This window comes from Lutjanus erythropterus, chromosome 4, assembly GCF_056507025.1.
Source record: "Lutjanus erythropterus isolate fLutEry1 chromosome 4, fLutEry1.hap2, whole genome shotgun sequence".
In the NCBI taxonomy this organism is placed as follows: domain Eukaryota; kingdom Metazoa; phylum Chordata; class Actinopteri; order Lutjaniformes; family Lutjanidae; genus Lutjanus; species Lutjanus erythropterus.
In genome coordinates this window covers 25,443,522-25,461,643 of record NC_139320.1, presented here as the reverse complement: position 1 = coordinate 25,461,643, position 18,122 = coordinate 25,443,522, and the positions used below count along the sequence as shown (strand labels likewise).

The 18,122-nt window shown below is 36.7% G+C and overlaps 1 protein-coding gene across 1 annotated transcript in view; it reads left to right on the top strand.

Annotated features, from left to right (window-relative positions):
* cntn5 (contactin 5) overlaps positions 1-18,122 on the top strand; it is a 169,005-nt gene that overhangs the window by 137,743 nt on the left and 13,140 nt on the right. The window contains exons 13-18 of the mRNA XM_084717428.1: positions 1,487-1,614; positions 2,042-2,217; positions 5,065-5,185; positions 9,808-9,966; positions 14,592-14,741; positions 15,732-15,802. Of these exons, the coding sequence (XP_084573554.1) occupies positions 1,487-1,614; positions 2,042-2,217; positions 5,065-5,185; positions 9,808-9,966; positions 14,592-14,741; positions 15,732-15,802 (805 nt within the window). The remainder of the gene's footprint in view (positions 1-1,486; positions 1,615-2,041; positions 2,218-5,064; positions 5,186-9,807; positions 9,967-14,591; positions 14,742-15,731; positions 15,803-18,122) is intronic.

Below are 18,122 nucleotides of genomic sequence, written 5' to 3'. Positions count from 1 at the left end.
GAACCGTGTTTCTTTTTTTTTTTTTTTTTTCTTAAATGACAACCATCTTGATCCAACTCACAATAGATCTTATTGATAAATCTTGGGAATCTTGTGCACAAATGGCCTCACCTTATATTATCTTGACTCGTGTTATTGAAAATATATACACATGTAAATACTTTATAAATGAGAAACAAATCCATTTAAGTTGAGTTCACAGGCCAACTCCTTGTTTTTATTTCCTCTCATCAGGAAAACAACAAAATTTTTGGCTTACTTCATAAATGAGAGAAAATATGTGCATTTAGGCAGGCTCTTGTTTATGTACTTTCATTAGTAAAACAATATACACATTAAATGCTTTGTAAAAGGTATACTCTAGTTATAAATTTTAAATTTTAACATTTTATGCAATTGTATTTAAATTATTTTGGACCCATAACCAGTTAAAAACTTCTTATAGTAGCTTTAATATGGTGGTTAGTTTGGTTTCTAAATGCGTATTATTGCTTTTGCAGATATGCATCATGTCAAATAAATGTAGCTATGCTCTTTTATCTGGTAATCGTCAGGCTTCTTGAATTAAGAGCCTTGTACAAACTTGTTTTTTTATTTTGGGAATAAAATTACATATCCAATGATATTTAGAAAGGATTTCAAATACAAAAATACAACCTAGCTGCATTTTTTCTGTCCAAAATACAGATTACAAAAAAGCCTACTCAGAAGTAATTAAATATGTATTTTAAATACTTTTATTTGAAGTTCTGCCCACCTCTGTCTATTTTATTTCTTTTTGTGCGATGCTCTCCACCACTGAATTTTTCTTTTAACTTAATTTTGAAATTATACTGCAGTTACCTCAATAGGCAGCCTATTCTATTTTTTTTCAAAGACACAGTGCATCATTGTGCTCAAATTGAAAGGGAGGAATACTGTCTCTCTTTGTTCCTGACATCAGTAGTTTGGTGTTGCTTTTTTTTTCCCTTTTACTGAAAATCTGTCCCCATTATCTGTATCTTGAATAGCATCTGTGTGTTTTAATCCTGTTGAAGATAGGGCTACTTAGTGGTATCTGCAAATCACATTCATTAACACATTTAAATTGTTGATTGATCTTTACTGAACAGGGTTTATGTTCATGTTCCCTTGTTGAAGGTTACACACCAAATGCAAACACTGCTCTTGACTTCACATCCCCCGATCCTCGGAGCTTTTTCCTAACACAAACAACTCACCATCTGATGCTTTTTGTCCTTCATTTCAGTTATAATAACTCACTAGCTGTAAACATGATTGTACTTTTTATTTTTTCCACAGGAATCTCTAGTGAGTGGTTATTTCAAGAACATCTGCACATATCTTTTTAACTTTTCTGTCTCATCCCTGGCTATTCTTGTAACCCGACTCAACCACAAACATATAACCCTGAACTTGTAGTGCAACTGGTCTTACGTGAATTTGTTTCTCATACCAGTATTGATTTTTGTGTCCTTTCTCGCAGGATTATGTTGTTACGGAACAACACTCTGAGAATTGTTAACTCCAGCCGAGCGGATGAGGGGAACTATGTGTGCCGGGCAGAGAATCAGTTGGGCTCGGCAGAGATGACTGCCATACTGTGGGTAAAAGGTAAGTGATGCCCTGGGGGCCTTTATTTTCTGCCAAATTAGCACAAGTCGGCCACCAGTAAACAGTCCCCAATGTCATTTTTTCCCCCCACCTTTGCTCGGGTGCCAGGAAATTTATTGTGCTTGCTCAAGCGTGAACCAAGGGCTCTCACATTCAAGAATCATATTACAAGGACACACTTTAACAGGGTAAAGGCTTCTGTCTCATAGACGCACTGTACACACAGTCTAGATCAGTGCCAAGCAGGATATTTATCTGACAAAGGTGAGCGTTTTTTTTTTTTGTTTGTTTGTTTGTTTGTTTGTTTTTTTTGCCCAAGTTGTGGTTCTCATGATTGCTCTGGCAGTGATGTCACAGTCAAATGCAGCTGCTTGACGCTCGCTCTGGGTTGGCCTGAGGTGACAGTGCAGCAGCTTTGTGCTTCCAGACGCCATGCGTGTGGAGCTCAGCCCGAGCAGAGTGGAAGTGACGGTGGGGGAGAGTGTGGTGCTGAGCTGCAAGGCGACACATGACACGTCGCTGGATGTGGCGTTCCAGTGGTTCTTCAACCAGAAACCAATCAACTTTCAGCAGGACGGGGGCCACTTTGAATACATCCAAACAGTAAGAGCAAGAGTAAGAGCAAAATTTAGACTAAAAATATATTTATCATGTTGGTTATGGTTGTATCTGTCTTTCCATTTATGTATTTGTCTATATACCTGTCTTTCCTGCCTGTCAGTTTGTCCGTCTGTCTCTGTCTGTCTCCATTGTAGCTCTATTTGTCTGTGGGTGTTCATCTGTTAAATGTAAACAGATGTCTGTTTTGTTTTTGTTTGTTTCATTTGATTGACTTCATGCTGTAATTTGTTGATCAGACTATTAAAGTTAAAATTATTTTTTGTTCCCATTTGCACTGTTTTTTTTATGTATAGTAGGGGACACTGGGGGCAGTTGTTACACTTTCCTTGATACTTCAGAGACTACTTGAAATACACTGGCCATCTTTTGATATAAGAAACACGCATACATGCTCCAAATAATAGTACAAATGATTTATTTTCATTAACAAGGAAGACTAGAACATTAAATTCAATGCAAGAAGTCAGAGATTTACAATGGCCTTCTTGTCGCACTTACTCTAGCTTGTTTCTGATTGGAGAAATTAAGTGGGTTACAATTACCCCCTGTTACAATTGCCCCAGGCAGGTCTCCCCTACTATTGCATCAAACACTGCAAAAAGAATCAGTTCAGATGTTTATCTTCAAAGACCTGCATTGAACCATATTATCACATATATCAAAGTCTAGACTGTTGTTTTGAATTGCATCTGTAAAACTGTATCTTTTTGTGAAAATGAAAACACAAATAGAGGCCGGCTCATTCTGGCTTGGAGAGGTGATCGGGGTTGAAACAAAGGCAATATGAGAAATAGGAAGGTATATAATGAAGCAGAAAAAAACCCTAAAATTGAAACTTTAAAGCCGCTACAAGGAACTTTTATATTTTGATGATTTTGGAGATTCCTGTGAACAAAAGCACGAGTGTTTCCACTGTAATAACCACAAAATCTAAAAAAGAAAATAATCTCAATAAAAATCTCCTCCTGCTTCATTTCAACTTTGGCTTATTTGGCATCTTATTTCAAGGAGACGCAAATCTGGTGGCAGGAATTAATAAGTATAACTATATAAATAGCCAATCCTCTCACAGATGGTCTCGGTAAGTTGTAGAGGTCATATAGAACCGTGTTTCTTTTTTTCTTTTTTTTTTTCTTAAATGACAACCATCTTGATCCAACTCACAATAGATCTTATTGATAAATCTTGGGAATCTTGTGCACAAATGGCCTCACCTTATATTATCTTGACTCGTGTTATTGAAAATATATACACATGTAAATACTTTATAAATGAGAAACAAATCCATTTAAGCTGAGTTCACAGGCCAACTCCTTGTTTTTATTTCCTCTCATCAGGAAAACAACAAAATTTTTGGCTTACTTCCTATATGAGAGAAAATATGTGCATTTAGGCAGGCTCTTGTTTATGTACTTTCATTAGTAAAACAATATACACATTAAATGCTTTGTAAAAGGTATACTCTAGTTATAAATTTTAAATTTTAACATTTTATGCAATTGTATTTAAATTATTTTGGACCCATAACCAGTTAAAAACTTCTTATAGTAGCTTTAATATGGTGGTTAGTTTGGTTTCTAAATGCGTATTATTGCTTTTGCAGATATGCATCATGTCAAATAAATGTAGCTATGCTCTTTTATCTGGTAATCGTCAGGCTTCTTGAATTAAGAGCCTTGTACAAACTTGTTTGCCTGTCTTTTGCACTTCAGCCATCGTAGGTCAGTTGGTACAGGGTCAAACATTCTCTGAGGAAGATGTTGTACAAATTCTCCCAGCGACAACAAACTATACACAGAAAAGAGGCATTTAACCCATGCCTCCCTTCAGCATCAAGGTTGCGTTGTTGCTGTCGTTATGTCCTTTTTTTCATTTTCACTTTTTTCTTTTTGCATGACCTTTTTGACCTTCATGTTCCTTATTACCATTTAGAATTTTTTGGTGTAGGGGAGTACTTCAGCACAATATCCTTCCCATATATCCTCGCCATTCTGCATTGTGCATATAAATATACCATAATAGCTGGTTTATATAAGTTCCCTGTGGTAAACAGTTAATGAGAATTCAAAGTAGAACACGAGGAAACGGAAAATGTAACTGCAGCATAACGTTATGCTTTATCGCATATAAATACACATAAATCATTATGTGTTATTTAATTGAAATGGTTAAGTTACCCTTTTTAGATGCATCATTTTAAAACATAACAAGCAAATTGAATATTAGATATTACTGTTGTTATCTTAGGAACTAAACAATTTGAAACATGTTTTTTGCTTAAAGTTCAGCAAGATTAATTTAGTTTTATATTTTTATAAAGCAAACATCTAATATTTCTCTTCACAATATGAAAATAATCATTAGTGCCTAACCCATAAAATGAAGTTGAAAACTAATTTGCTGGAGAGTGGGGAGTCCTGTTTATGTCACTATTCCTTTATCAACAGCGGATGTTAAAATCACATCTGTCCTGATGTGTCCTCTGCTACTACCCATACTCAGGGGAGAAAGTATTTGCAGTGACAATCCTTTACAGGCACAACAGATTCCTGGCTGATGCATGGTTTGTAATTTTAATCAGGTTTCGTGCTAAACAGCTGCCTGCAGACCTTGAATTATTCCCAGTCTTGCCTTAGGCATTTCTCATTTCAGCAGAGAAAAAATACGGCTAGCTGAAGAATGTAGCAGCAAGCAAGCACCTGAATTAAACAGGAATCTCTCTAGCCACATGAGCTTCTACAAGATGTAAAGGAATCACACTTTTGTGAGTCAAGCGCATTTAGGCTCGCTTAATACCTGACTTTTTTTTTTATCCTTTTCCATTTGCAGCAGTCTTCCACAGTGGATCTGATGATAAGGAGCATCTTGTTGAAGCATGCTGGGAAGTATGGGTGCCGGGCCCAGACCAGTGCTGACACTGTGTTTGCAGAAGCCGAACTTCTTGTTCGAGGTGAGCTGTCAGTGTTCCGGTACACTGTGGCGTCTTGTACACTCTTGAATTGAACCACTAGAAAGAGTATAAGGTAGTTATGACAGACCGCAGTGAACACTAGTTGCTAGTTAGGAAGGACACACACACACACACACACACACACACACACCATACACTTTATCAACTCTGTGTTAGATTTTACAGTGGAATGAGTTACTCATGATATTGCAGTGGTTCTCAAATAGGGGTTCAGGGACCTACAGATTTATTCATTTCAATTATTGTGATAAAATTATTTAACTATTTTTTTTACAAAAGGCTTCATAGTTGAGTAAATTGTTTTATTTTTTAAATCTGAAATAGTTCATAGACTGCATATTAATGTAACGATCTGTTAATAAATATATATGTATATAAAAATCTTCCTACCACCAGTCAAGCATGTTCCACCCACACATCACCCATTAATGGTGGAAACTGGCTCTTTCTGTCATATTCAAACTCCCACACTATGCCTATTATAGTTCTTTTTATTTTTTTTATCAGGCTTATTTTATATTTTCTATTATTTATATTTTACATATATTTTACATGTTTTATTGAATATTATTGAAAGTCCACCTCCAGTCATGTTTTAAGCAACATAAAATGCTCTGCAAGAACTAATAAATTATGTCTAATTGAATTCTAATTGGTTATTTTAAATTATTTTAACGGACAGACATGAGGGGGTCCCTGGTATGTTTTCTATCTTGTCGTTTCGGGTCCTTGGCTGAGAAGAACATGAGAAACTCTGGGCTGTTGTATTAGACAATACCCACCAAGTGTAATTGCACATCTGGACAAAAATACAAAAGAAAGAAGAAATCATTCATTCATTTAATTGATCTAGTTTATATAATTTTCTTTATAATGAACATATAATCCTGTTGCTACTGACTGTTTCGCCCCACCAAAAAAAAAAAAAAACATGACAGAGACGGGTTTGCTTTTTGAGGGCATAGATAGTAAATGGCACAATTTCTAAGTTAAGATCTTCTTAGAATGCAGGTGTATTTCCAAGGTGCCAGTCTGAATCACTTTCAATGGGCCATTCTCCACCTAACACAGTGTTGCTCACTGTATTTATGCCCCTGACCGCCGCCCTGAAACTGAATTCACATTATTCTTGCACTGAATTATTTGTGGAAAGTTTAAACCAGTGGAAATGAAGAATATGACAGTCACCAGTTCTTTGGGTGATTTAAGCTGTGAAATACTGTGAAATAATGTTAACATTTTCTGTGAATCTGGGAAATTAGTACCCAATTTGTTACGAGAGCAGCAGATTTGGGAAGTTGGTTAATTACATCAGACATTAGAAATTTGCTCCCGGTGGAGACAATTGAACAATGACTATTTCCACATTATTACCCCCTTTTGACCATCTTGACTAATTTTTTATAGGCACTGTGAGTATGGCTGGACAGACGGTCTGTCTGCATGAACAAGTTTAATACGGGCTGTTAAACAGATTGGCTGAAATGTCTAGTGATCAGATTCTGCGGCTGCTTCTGATTGTTGCTGATAATCTAAAGTAATGTTTATTTTTCATACAGTTCCCGGTCTGGTTTTGACTAACTTCTGTAGTAAAGAATTGTACATTTGCAAGAGATTAATGCATTTATTCTCCTATTAAAATGAAATAACACTAAACTGAAAATGTTATAAAGTTTAATTAAATATTTACCAATATGCATGTCATTACATTTAGTAAACTGTAATATTCACAGCCGTGATTTTCTGCAGGGTATCATATCAATTTCACCAGACACAACGTATTTTTTAATTAAAGTTATTGCACATATAAATTTAAAAACAGTCAAAATCACCATTTTGGCTGTTCTAGTGTTGAAGCAGTGACTTCTCTCTAAATTGAGTTTTAGGGCTAATGATAACGACAGAGAAAAATCATTTTAAAGGATGATCCCAAGTAAATTGAGATGTTAGATTTTCCAAATAAAATGTCAGGAAATTGAACTTATTTTTACACTTTTTTCCCCAATCATTCGCTATAATCAATATCAATCAATATATTGTGACATTAACTTTAGCCACGCATCTTCAGTATAGTATTTGATGTATTTAATGACTGTAATCTAACATTATGCACTAATACAGGGGAGGATTAATGCCATGGTGTTGAGCACAGTAAAAAGTGGGTGCTGTTCCTACAGTGACACAAAATGCATCTTAATGTCCTGAAATGCAAATGCACCTTTCAGTGCCACCTTCTAATGGGCACTTTTTGGGGACACAGTACATTGGTTTTCATTGAGCGTACCAGCTGCCAGCTTTTCATTTACAGCTGTTCCCCCTTGAGTCCTTAGACGTTTGCTGCTCTTGCAGATTACATTTACTTCTGAAGACTGAGGTAAACATATGTTCAGCTGTATTAAAACACAGGAAGGTCTACCACACAGTCATGCTCAGCAGAATTGGCAAACTGTCTCTGAAACCCCCAAAAAGAAAGCTTCAGTATCCCTTAATCAGCATGAAATGCTTGGCAACAGATCTGTGTCGGCCCCAATCCTGGTTCAGTCTAGTTTGTCGGGTTCTTGTCTGTTGTTTGTTTGTGCAAAGATAACAACCGAGAACTGATGTTGTCACAATATGCATACAGCTGCACATCCTTCTTAATGCCTGCATGGATGCATTCATTAGTGCCGTGTTTCTGAAAGTCTGTCCTCACCAGAAAAACGTGTCTTTGGTGCAAGTGAAAGTGGCTTGGTCCAACAGAAATGTCTGTATACTGTTAGGCGGTGCCCCCTAGTGGATGTAGTAAGTATAACATATGTAGAAGAGGTGAAAAAGTCTGCATTTGGAGGAGGTGGGGTGGATGGACTTTCACCCAGGAGCCCGAGGTTCGAGTCCTGTGTGGAACAGAAAAGTAACTTCAAATTTCGTTACGGACGTGACGTACGTGGCATCACTTCCTGCTCACAAGTGACGTCTCTTCCATCACATGAAATAACTCTAACCACAATCATTTCCTGACACTAACCAAGTAGTTTTATTGCCTAAACCTAAATGAACCATGTGTGTAATGTCATGTGAGTAATGTCACATGACCAGTGTAACGTAGTTAAGGTCTGGTAACCCTGTCACTGCCAGTTCTCTCCACCAGTGAGGTATGTCATTTTGGGAGTAATTGATAAATATGGGCCCTTTGGAGTACTGCAGAGGGTATGTGAATGCATACGCTAATTATGACAACATTTCACACAAATATCTAATAGGATAAAATGATGAGGTGATGATATTTAATATCCAAAAGGTCAAAGGTAAATTTCAGTGTGACATATTGCTCGGCTCTCTATCAGTCCTCTGTACTCCTCTGTAAAAATAGTATATAAGTGAAAACAGCATGTCTACCACTGAAATGTATTCACCGTGATCACACATGTAATTAATTATAGTGATAAAAACACAATTAAAACCTTTTATTTATTTCCTTAATAGTTCTCACTACATAGATTAGAAAGACATGGATGTAAATTGGAACTTGTCTGGCAGTAATTCTAATTTTAAAATGTTTATTTAGAAACTATCAGTCATGCATATTTGTTAAGTATACTATAATTAGCTCAATAAAAATGTAAATGTAAGTTTGATTTAACCGCATTTCATATTCAATATTCTTATTTTCAATACAGTTCTTAAGTGCTAAAAACTGTTAAGTGTCATAAAACCTCACAGAAGAAGAAAGCAGCAAACACAGTCATGTTCGCTGTGAGCGGGGCGCCAGTTTTAGTATCGAATGTTAGACGAAAATCAGGAAAATTGATTCATGCTTGAAACGTGGCAGTAATACAGCTGAAAACAGGGTGAAAGAAGTGAAAAAGAAAGCAAAAACAGAACCAACAAAATACGGTCAGTATCAGATAATTTAATTTAATTTTACTTTAATTTAATTTTACTTTAATGGGATTTTCGTTGGCAAGCAGACACTGACGACACAGTGCTGTACCTCTTTATATAAGCTTTAAGCTTTTTTTCCCCATAGAAAACACTTGAATTTTAATGTAACATTTTCAGGCTTTGAAAAGCGCTTGGTTTTTGCATTAAGTGCTTGAAATGGCTTGAATGATTGCATTGCTTTCATAATAAATTGTTTTCTGGTTATATTGGGTGGTTATATTGTGTTGCCTTTAGTTTATCATCCTACTGTAGAATGTCATCATAAAACATAAGTTTGGTTGTTTATAGCACAATAACGTCTGATATTATGATATTGTATATGAAGAAATGAAAAAGGTCCTAATCATTTTGAGCATATACTATATAAAATAGATATAAATATCATTTACCACAGCTGTAAGATGCTGGAAGAGAAACTTGCTTGAATTTGCATTTGGAAAGTGTGTAACAAGCCTGTGTTTGAAAGGAGGTACATCATTGATAAAAGTTTGAAAGCCACTGCATCAGTGTATCAAACAGTGACAATGCATGATGAAGACACGAGAGTTGATACAAACAGCAACAGAGATTGTTTTGGTTTTTTTTCTTCTTCGCTTGTGTCGTGACATTTTCGAAGCATTGGTGGTTCAGCTGTTCAAACAGGTAATTTAATCTCTGTCTCCTCACCTTCTTCTCACCAGGTCCTCCTGGACCTCCTGGAGTGGTGATAGTGGAGGAGATCACGGACACCACAGCCACCCTGTCCTGGGGTCGTGGCCTGGACAACCACAGCCCCATCAGCACCTATAATTTACAGGCCCGCAGCCCATTTTCATTAGGCTGGCAAACTGTCAAAACAGGTAATCAATAAGGAGCAAATTGCAGCATCTAGATGTTTGAGGTTAATGCGGGGCCATATACAAAGGCCTTAATCCTGCCCAAAGTCATATACAGAGATGATGAATCAGCCCAACTAGAGAAAGGTTACAGCTGTCAACAGACATTATTACTTATACAGCGGAAACCTTTGACAGCGATCTCATCTGTCCAGGTCAAATTGATCATTTATTTATTTTTATTTTTATGTATTTATTATGTAGATACTCTCTGTTTGACATTTATATACTTATTACATGAGGACGGGGAAATGAAAAGGACATATTCATTCATCATTTTATTGACACTTTCAAAATATAGTACAGCTGTTTCAAAGGTTTTCCAAATTACTTTACAAATAAAATAACTGTACTGCATATAATTCAAATACACTATAATACAGTCCTATACTGCATGTAAAATATAGCTTGCTGTAGTTTTGTTGAAGCATCTCACATTAGCATTATGGTTCCCCTCAAAGGGCTGGTTGTAAATGTAAGACTGTCATAACATATTATATAATTGCCTCTGCATTTGACTATTATTGGTTTAAGACATAACTGAATAATTAGTAATTAGCTTTGAAAGTGTAAGTCTAAAAAGGATCATTTTAAGCAGAGATTTACAACTAATATGCAACTTATGAAAACAATTAAAGATACAAATTAGTATAAGACATATCTGCTTGTCTTAAGTACAAAAATATTCACTTTCTCCTCTTTCATTAAATTGCCTTTTCTCTGCATTTACTTTTCTTTTCTTATACATTTGAGTAGGCTGTTACTACTAAGGTTACCTGCTACAACCACTCTGCAGGAGGAGTTACAAACAGTTATACGATAGAGGCACTATCCAGACTCTGTACTTCCATTGCACAGCATAGAATTGTAGTATGCAAACTACAGAAGGCAATTTCTAATGAAATTGCTGGTGTGAATGCTGGATGTTGAAAAGCTGATGTTAAACTGCATTGCTGCCTTCATAATATAATGTTTGAATGATGTGGAAAAAAAAGTTATTGGTATTGGTAACTGCTGTTGAATAATACCGAAAATGAAGGATTGATGTACAATACTTTAATGTCTGATGAAAGACTAAAGCTTAACTGAATTCCTTCACTAAAGGCTGGTAGCTAAACTAAGTTACGTCACTTATCCTGAGTTTCCAGTTTAGATGCAGTTACTGTTTGGGGCTTTTATTTTGAAAAATAAAGGTCCATCCCTCATTTCCTGATAATATACAGGGGCCATCTTATTTTGAAGAACAAGCTAAGAATGCTTGCAGCATTCACACCCAGTCATATTCTTCATAAGCTGTTGCAGGCCACCTGAAATGAGATGCTGGACCAGATTTGGCCCGTGAGCCTCAACTTTGATACGTGCTGTAAACAGACTACTTGTTTTCTTTAAGGAAATTATTCAAACAGCATTTATATAGAAATCATTTTGTCCCAAGCTCATTTCTCCATATAAGTGGTTTCCACTGTATAAACACAATCAGCCTTTGAAATCTCATCCAGAAAGCACCGGATCAAGTGTCTTACTGTGTCACTCTGGACCAAACTCTGACCAAGTCTGTATTCTCTGATGCCTGCTTAAGAAGTTGCACTGTAGTTCTCTCTTCCCAGCTGTCATTTTATTGTCTGAACTTGGCTGTTGTTCAAAAGAACTTGGCGAAAAGCAATTTGAGCCTATATCAAATGTCATTGCTTTGAATTTTATTCGGTGTCATATCAGCCGTTAGTTGGAAATTAACCTTTTGGGCTCGAATTATACGACTTATCCATGTTCATTTGGTGTAAATGCACTTTCACTGCTTAAAAAATGAATTAGCTTCTTTTTTCTGTAGCTTGACACAAAAACCATCAATTACTATCACTTAGCGTTAAAGGATGAAGGCTTGCTGAGCGTCGTGCGTAATCCATCTTAATATGCCGTGTGATAATAATAGCAGAGTTTAAGGTGTGATAATGATTCATCCCCACAGATATATAAATCATACTTTGTATACACTCCTCTCACATCATGTCTGTTCAGCCACGTTTAATTCGATAAAGCACAATTAGGACTCTGTGATGTATTGTCAGTGTTGAACTTGTTAAGATTAGCAGAGAGGGGGATTGGGCTTTTAGCTCCCACTCCTTGCAAACACAGTTATCAGCTCATGTTTGAAGAGCAGCTTGCTTGACAGAGTGGTCTCATTGTGAGCTGCTTTGGATGATAAGAATATAAGCTGCACTGCTTCACTGAATGTTGCCTTAGTTAGCACACAGAGACCTCTGGTTCGTTTGTGACACGGATATGCTTTCAGTCAATGTTTGTTTGTTGTTGCAGGGTCAATATTGACGCAGCCTGATTATGGCCGCCCTGAAGAAACCAGATTAGTTGTGTTACCTGCTTGTAATTCAGTTCAAAATACATTCGTAAAAGTTGACTTTTTCAGTCTCAGGATGTGACTCATAATTACTTACCACTCTAAGCCTTCAGTGGATACTGTGAAAATTGATTGAAAACAACCCCCCTTCTACAGTATGTAATGAGTTGTTCTTCCAAATGTGCGCTAAAGCTTTTATAAGCTGCTGTTCAGACATCAAAACAACATCATGAACCAGGTTTCAAGTAAATTGTGTCTCGTCACCACCTGGTGTAAAAAATATGCCAAGTCACAGTTGCTCTCGGGGGGGGAGGTGTAACACTGCAGTTCGTAAGAACTAAGACAATTGTACTTTTTTGTTGTTTTTTTTTTTTTTCTCTTTTGGCTCTGTGCTCCAGTTTAGTGGATTTGAAATGAAACAATCACTGAGAGGTTAAAGTTTCAACTCCCAGTTTTTAAAAACATTGCAGGAATTATCACCCAATTTTAGGAAACAGAAAGTAATTAGACCAGTTGACATAGTCTTGAAGTTCATTCATTCATTCATTTTCTGTAACCGCTTATTCCGTAAGGGTCGCAGGCTGCTGGAGCCTATCCCAGCTGACATTGGTTGAGAGGCGGGGTTCACCCTGGACAAGTCGCCAGTTCATCGCAGGGCTGACACATAGACAGACAACCACTCACACTCACATTCACACCTACGGGCAATTTAGAGTCACCAGTTAACCTAGCATGCATGTCTTTGGACTGTGGGAGGAAGCCGGAGAATCCGGAGAGAACCCACGCAGACACGGGGAGAACATGCAAACTCCACACAGAGAGGCCCTGACCCAGCCGGGGAGCTGGGGGATCGAACTCAGGACCTTCTTGCTGTGAGGTGGCAGTGCTAACCACTGCACCACCGTGCCGCCCTCAGTCTTGAAGTTATCACATAAAATTATCATATTTAATCTATATGTAATCCTTTGCAATTAATGACTGTCTGTAGGCTACAGACATCAGCAGACGCTCTGGTGTCGTCCCTGGTTATGCTCTACCAGCCAACATCACTTCTTGCTTTTACAGAGATTCATTAATTTTACCTGGTTTTATTATTTGAAACTATTGTCTGTTATTATCTTTCTTGTTCCAGGCAACTACTGTGCACACGCACCATGTGAATTTAAGCACATTTATGCAGGTGTATGTATTTATGATCCACGTTTCTAAATTACATGATGTTGTAGGTTGTTGTGTGATGCAGCAGCAGCAGCAGCTACCTTACCTTACTTTTTTCAGTCTGGCCTCAAGCAGTGAAACACCTGTTCAGTTTGTCAACTGAGCTCAGGTGACTGTCTTGTAGAGATGCGCCCAAATCTAAATTGTTATTTTGTAAAGCACAAATAATACAATGGTAACTAATATTTCTTTGACCTGAAGTTGGCTGTTATTATTCGGGAGAAAATAATTTCCAAAATGTAACACAGTAACATTAAGACTCCTGCTTTTTACTTTTATCTAAGTACATTTTTACACAAGTACAAATGCAGCATCACTGCAATTTAAGATTGTTTCCCTTGACTAAAGGGTATTTTTTAATATATTTATTGTAAATACTTCCTATTTCCACGGCAAAACAGAATCTTTTGTTTCATAAAAGTTTTTTTTTTAGTTTCTTAGGTTCAGTGTCCTCCAATTAAAGGGAGATGGTGGTGAAGTTCAGTTCATAAAACTTAGTTTAGTAAAAATTAAAAAGACAGTTGAATTGTACAGTATTACATTAAATCAATTTGATGGTTTGAAGGCATTACAGTTGCATTGCCAATGAATATGAGGTAAGAATTGCCTGATTTATCACGACCTTCTGTAAGCACTTCTGGTATTTTGTCCGAATATAGACACAGATATATATATATATATATATGTTTTTGTTTATACAGATACAGATAATGACATCTCTGCACACCTTTATTACTTTAGCCATCACAGAATTTCTGCACTGATGTTCAGCCATTAAAAAAACCTCCCTGATTGCTCCGTCTGTATGTTAAGCATCGCTGTCCTGCATTGTTCTTCATATTGAAAGGTCTGTGATTCATACACTTTTCGCTCAGTATAATCCGAACACTCGAATACCCATAATGCTGAACGTTCGCACTTAAAGCAGTGTATGTTTTACAAACTGTATATAATGTGAACTGAAGCGCAGGAGCTGTTATGTGGTGCTTGTGCTGATTAGCACCACTCTTATCTCCAGACCCAGACCCAGTGACAGGGGACATGGAGTCAGCCATGGCTGTGGAGCTCAACCCCTGGGTGGAATACGAGTTCAGGGTCGTGGCCAGCAATGCGATTGGGACTGGAGATCCCAGTGCACCTTCGAGAGGAGTCCGAACCAAAGAAGCAGGTAAAACCTCAAAAGTAAATTTGCCACATTAAAATCACATTTTGACAGACCAGTCCAAGAACTGATTATGTGATAAACTGAGTGCAAATTCGAGCTGATGATTTATTGTAGCTGGAGAGCTTACAGTAGCTGGTGCCCCCGCATGCCACTCCATGACCGTGTTATATTCCCATTGTTAATACACTCAATTTTAATTGGGCAAGAAGTTGAAAATAAGCTGCTTACATGAATTTCAACAAGTTTAGTGTTTCTGCTAAAGCAGCCAGTCCCTTAATGCCCAGAGGCAAAGACACAACAGAATATTCTTTTTATGGGGAGCAGAAATCGACTGAGACAGGCTGGATGAAGCGTGCCGCTTCACTAACTGCTCGTTTCTCATCTATAAAATGCAATAATTACAAAGGTCATTGGTCATTTGGAAGTGGCTTATTTAATCTGTCCCATCTCTTCAGCGTAATTAACAGACTAATTACTGTATCTACACACTGTTGTGGCAGTCCATCCTTAAAATTATAATCTGTGATGCAAATGTCAACAAAAAGGGTGCAAAAATTTAAAACACAGTGCCAGAGTGTGCTATCGCTCTCAGTTTGATTGACAGGTTTTTTTTAATGCGGGCACAAACACTTAACTGTAACTAATGAGCTTTTAATGTTTTCTCATGCCATTTAAGGTTTGTTTTCTTAAGTAATGCTTTTAAACACATCATTAAAACAGAATTTATTTTCATTTGCAATCAATTGACTCAAAAAGGCATTGTGTTAATCATAATGATGAACTTTGAAATTTAGGATTTTTTTTTTTTATAAATTAGAAATGAGTTTCAAAATAAATGCACTCAAATTCACGAGTCTTTAAGAAAATGGACTGCTATCTGAAAGGTACTTTTTGTGCGTTTTTATCTTCTCCTCAGTTTTTAAAAACATGTTGTGTGAGTGAGTTTGCAGTGTCAGGTCAGTGATGCAGCATTAACCTTTCTGTTTCAAACAGTCCCATCAGTGGCACCAGCAAACGTTAGTGGAGGGAATGGCCGCAGGCACGAACTGGTCATCTCGTGGGAGGTAGGTCCTCTGCCAAAACTCCTTCTGTAGCACAAATGTAACAACAAATGAGCAAAAACACAAATGTCACAGTGGATTTGGCGCTTAAGTCAAGCGAACTCTGATTTTTGTTGAATAAACAAGAGTTAATGGAAGCTTTTATTTAGTCTGCTCTTGCTGAAAAAAAATCTCTGCAGTTTTCTGTTGTGTCTATGAACGTCAGCAATATGACACAGCGGAATATTCTCAAACCTCATCAAAATAAATAATGAATATGTGTACATGCTGTATCAAAGAGGGCTTTAAGATAATTAAACACAAGATGCTCACTTTACAGAACGTTCTCTTGGTTTCTAAAGAACTGCCACAGGTCATGCTTTAATTAAGCTAGAATTGAATTTCTAATTATAATAATTATTATTAAGTCAAGTTTCTAGTATAATTTGATGATTCTGTATGTGAAACTTAACCATTTTACGCTAATTAAAAATCAAAAATCTATGTAATTCCTGTCAATAGATGAGTGAATGCTAAAGATGCATGTCTATAATCAAACACCTTAACTGTCTTGAATGTCATTATGACAGGGACTCCATAAGAGAAACAACTTACAGTTATAAGCTCTGTTTTCCAGTTAAGCGCACAGCTGTGCTGCATTCTATAAACAGAACAATTTGAAACACAATCTAATGACAGTATGACCATTATTCTTGAGTTGAAATAAAAAAAAATTTAAGGTGATTTCTGTGCACACAAAAGGTTTATTTCTCTCAAAATGCCTCACTCTGATATTCCTACCCAACCCCTGACCAATCACTCCTCGTGCCCAAACCTCACCAACCAAACCAACAAAGCCAACAAGTACAAGCCGTGCAGAGACACAGTGACTTTGTCCTCCTGGGGAAAAAAGTGGTACCTGTAACCCCATGTGACATAGTTCAGTATCTTATGAATGCCTTTTTTAAAGATAAAACTACACATTTTAGAGTGTCCTTTTATTGTGACCAGTCACAAGGCACACCTGCATCATAACCCTGCTGTTCAATCAGCATCTCTATACGCCACATCTGTCAAGACTTTCACGTCAGCTCATGGAAAAGGTGACCAAAAACAAAAGTGTTGCTTTTATATATTTATTATATTTATGCTGAAACAAGTAACTCAACTTTATGTCAGAAAATATGCAGGTATTTTAGTTTTTTGACAACTATCATGTAAATATGAGACAAAATTGAAATGTTTTTTTTAAAGTAATAGTTCATGGAAATCTGGAGCATGAGTTGCCTCAGTCCGTTAACCCTGGCCTTGGGTTCACATTCCCCGTTATCTGAAACAACAGGTTGAAAAAAAGACAAGTTGAGATAAGAACTGTAATCACCAATCCAAGTCCACAGTAGGATGATAACAAATATAACCCCAACATAATTAGTATTTTGTGATTTATGAGTTTATTTCTGTTATTAATATGTTTTTTTAATTGAAATTTTCCAAAAAGTGAGCTTCAAATATTGTATGTATACATCATCCATTTATGTTTGATATGCTCTATTTTGAGATTTTTAACAAACACAAGGAAGTATAAGCAAAAACACTGAAACTATGTGCATTTAGTGCGTGATCTTTTCCTGACCACACAGTAAACTTAAATTTTTAAGATTTGTGGTGTATTAGTGTTAAGTCATGTTTTATGCGTTACATAAACCCAGTTTTTCCACCGTGACACAAATAACATACGCTGTTATCTTCTCCATTTTGAAAATGTTCATTGAAATTTCACTCCATGCATCCAAAGCTGGACTCTTCTGTGATAATCCTTTCCTCGTAAGGCCCTTTCTAGCAGCCTCCAGCAAAATATTTAATAAATATTTATCTCTTTTCTGCCATTTTTGAGGTGCAAGTCCAAAACACTTGGTCTTACTCTCCATGGGTATGAGTTTATTTCTATGAAATGAACATCTTTGTCCCATAAATAAGCCAGTGTTTCTGAACGTGTCCTGCTCGTGACCCTCTGAAACAAAGCCGTGCCTGCAGTACTGAAATCCAGGAGAACAGAATTATTACTATTTTTAGAGATTTTTTACACGATTAAATATGGAAAGAAACCTATACGGTGTAAATATTCATCATCGAACTTGAGAAAGTATGACTCACCAACATTACAAATGTGATAATAAGTCTTTATGTTAAAGGAATTGATTATCACCCACCCGCTGCGAAGAACGTCTCTAAAGCCGCAGGTTGAGAACCGGTGCTTTAATCTGAGAAATACACAAACAAGCCCACTGAAACAAGGTTCACTTTAAACATCCATGCTGAAACTACAGCTTTGCCATTGTTCCCT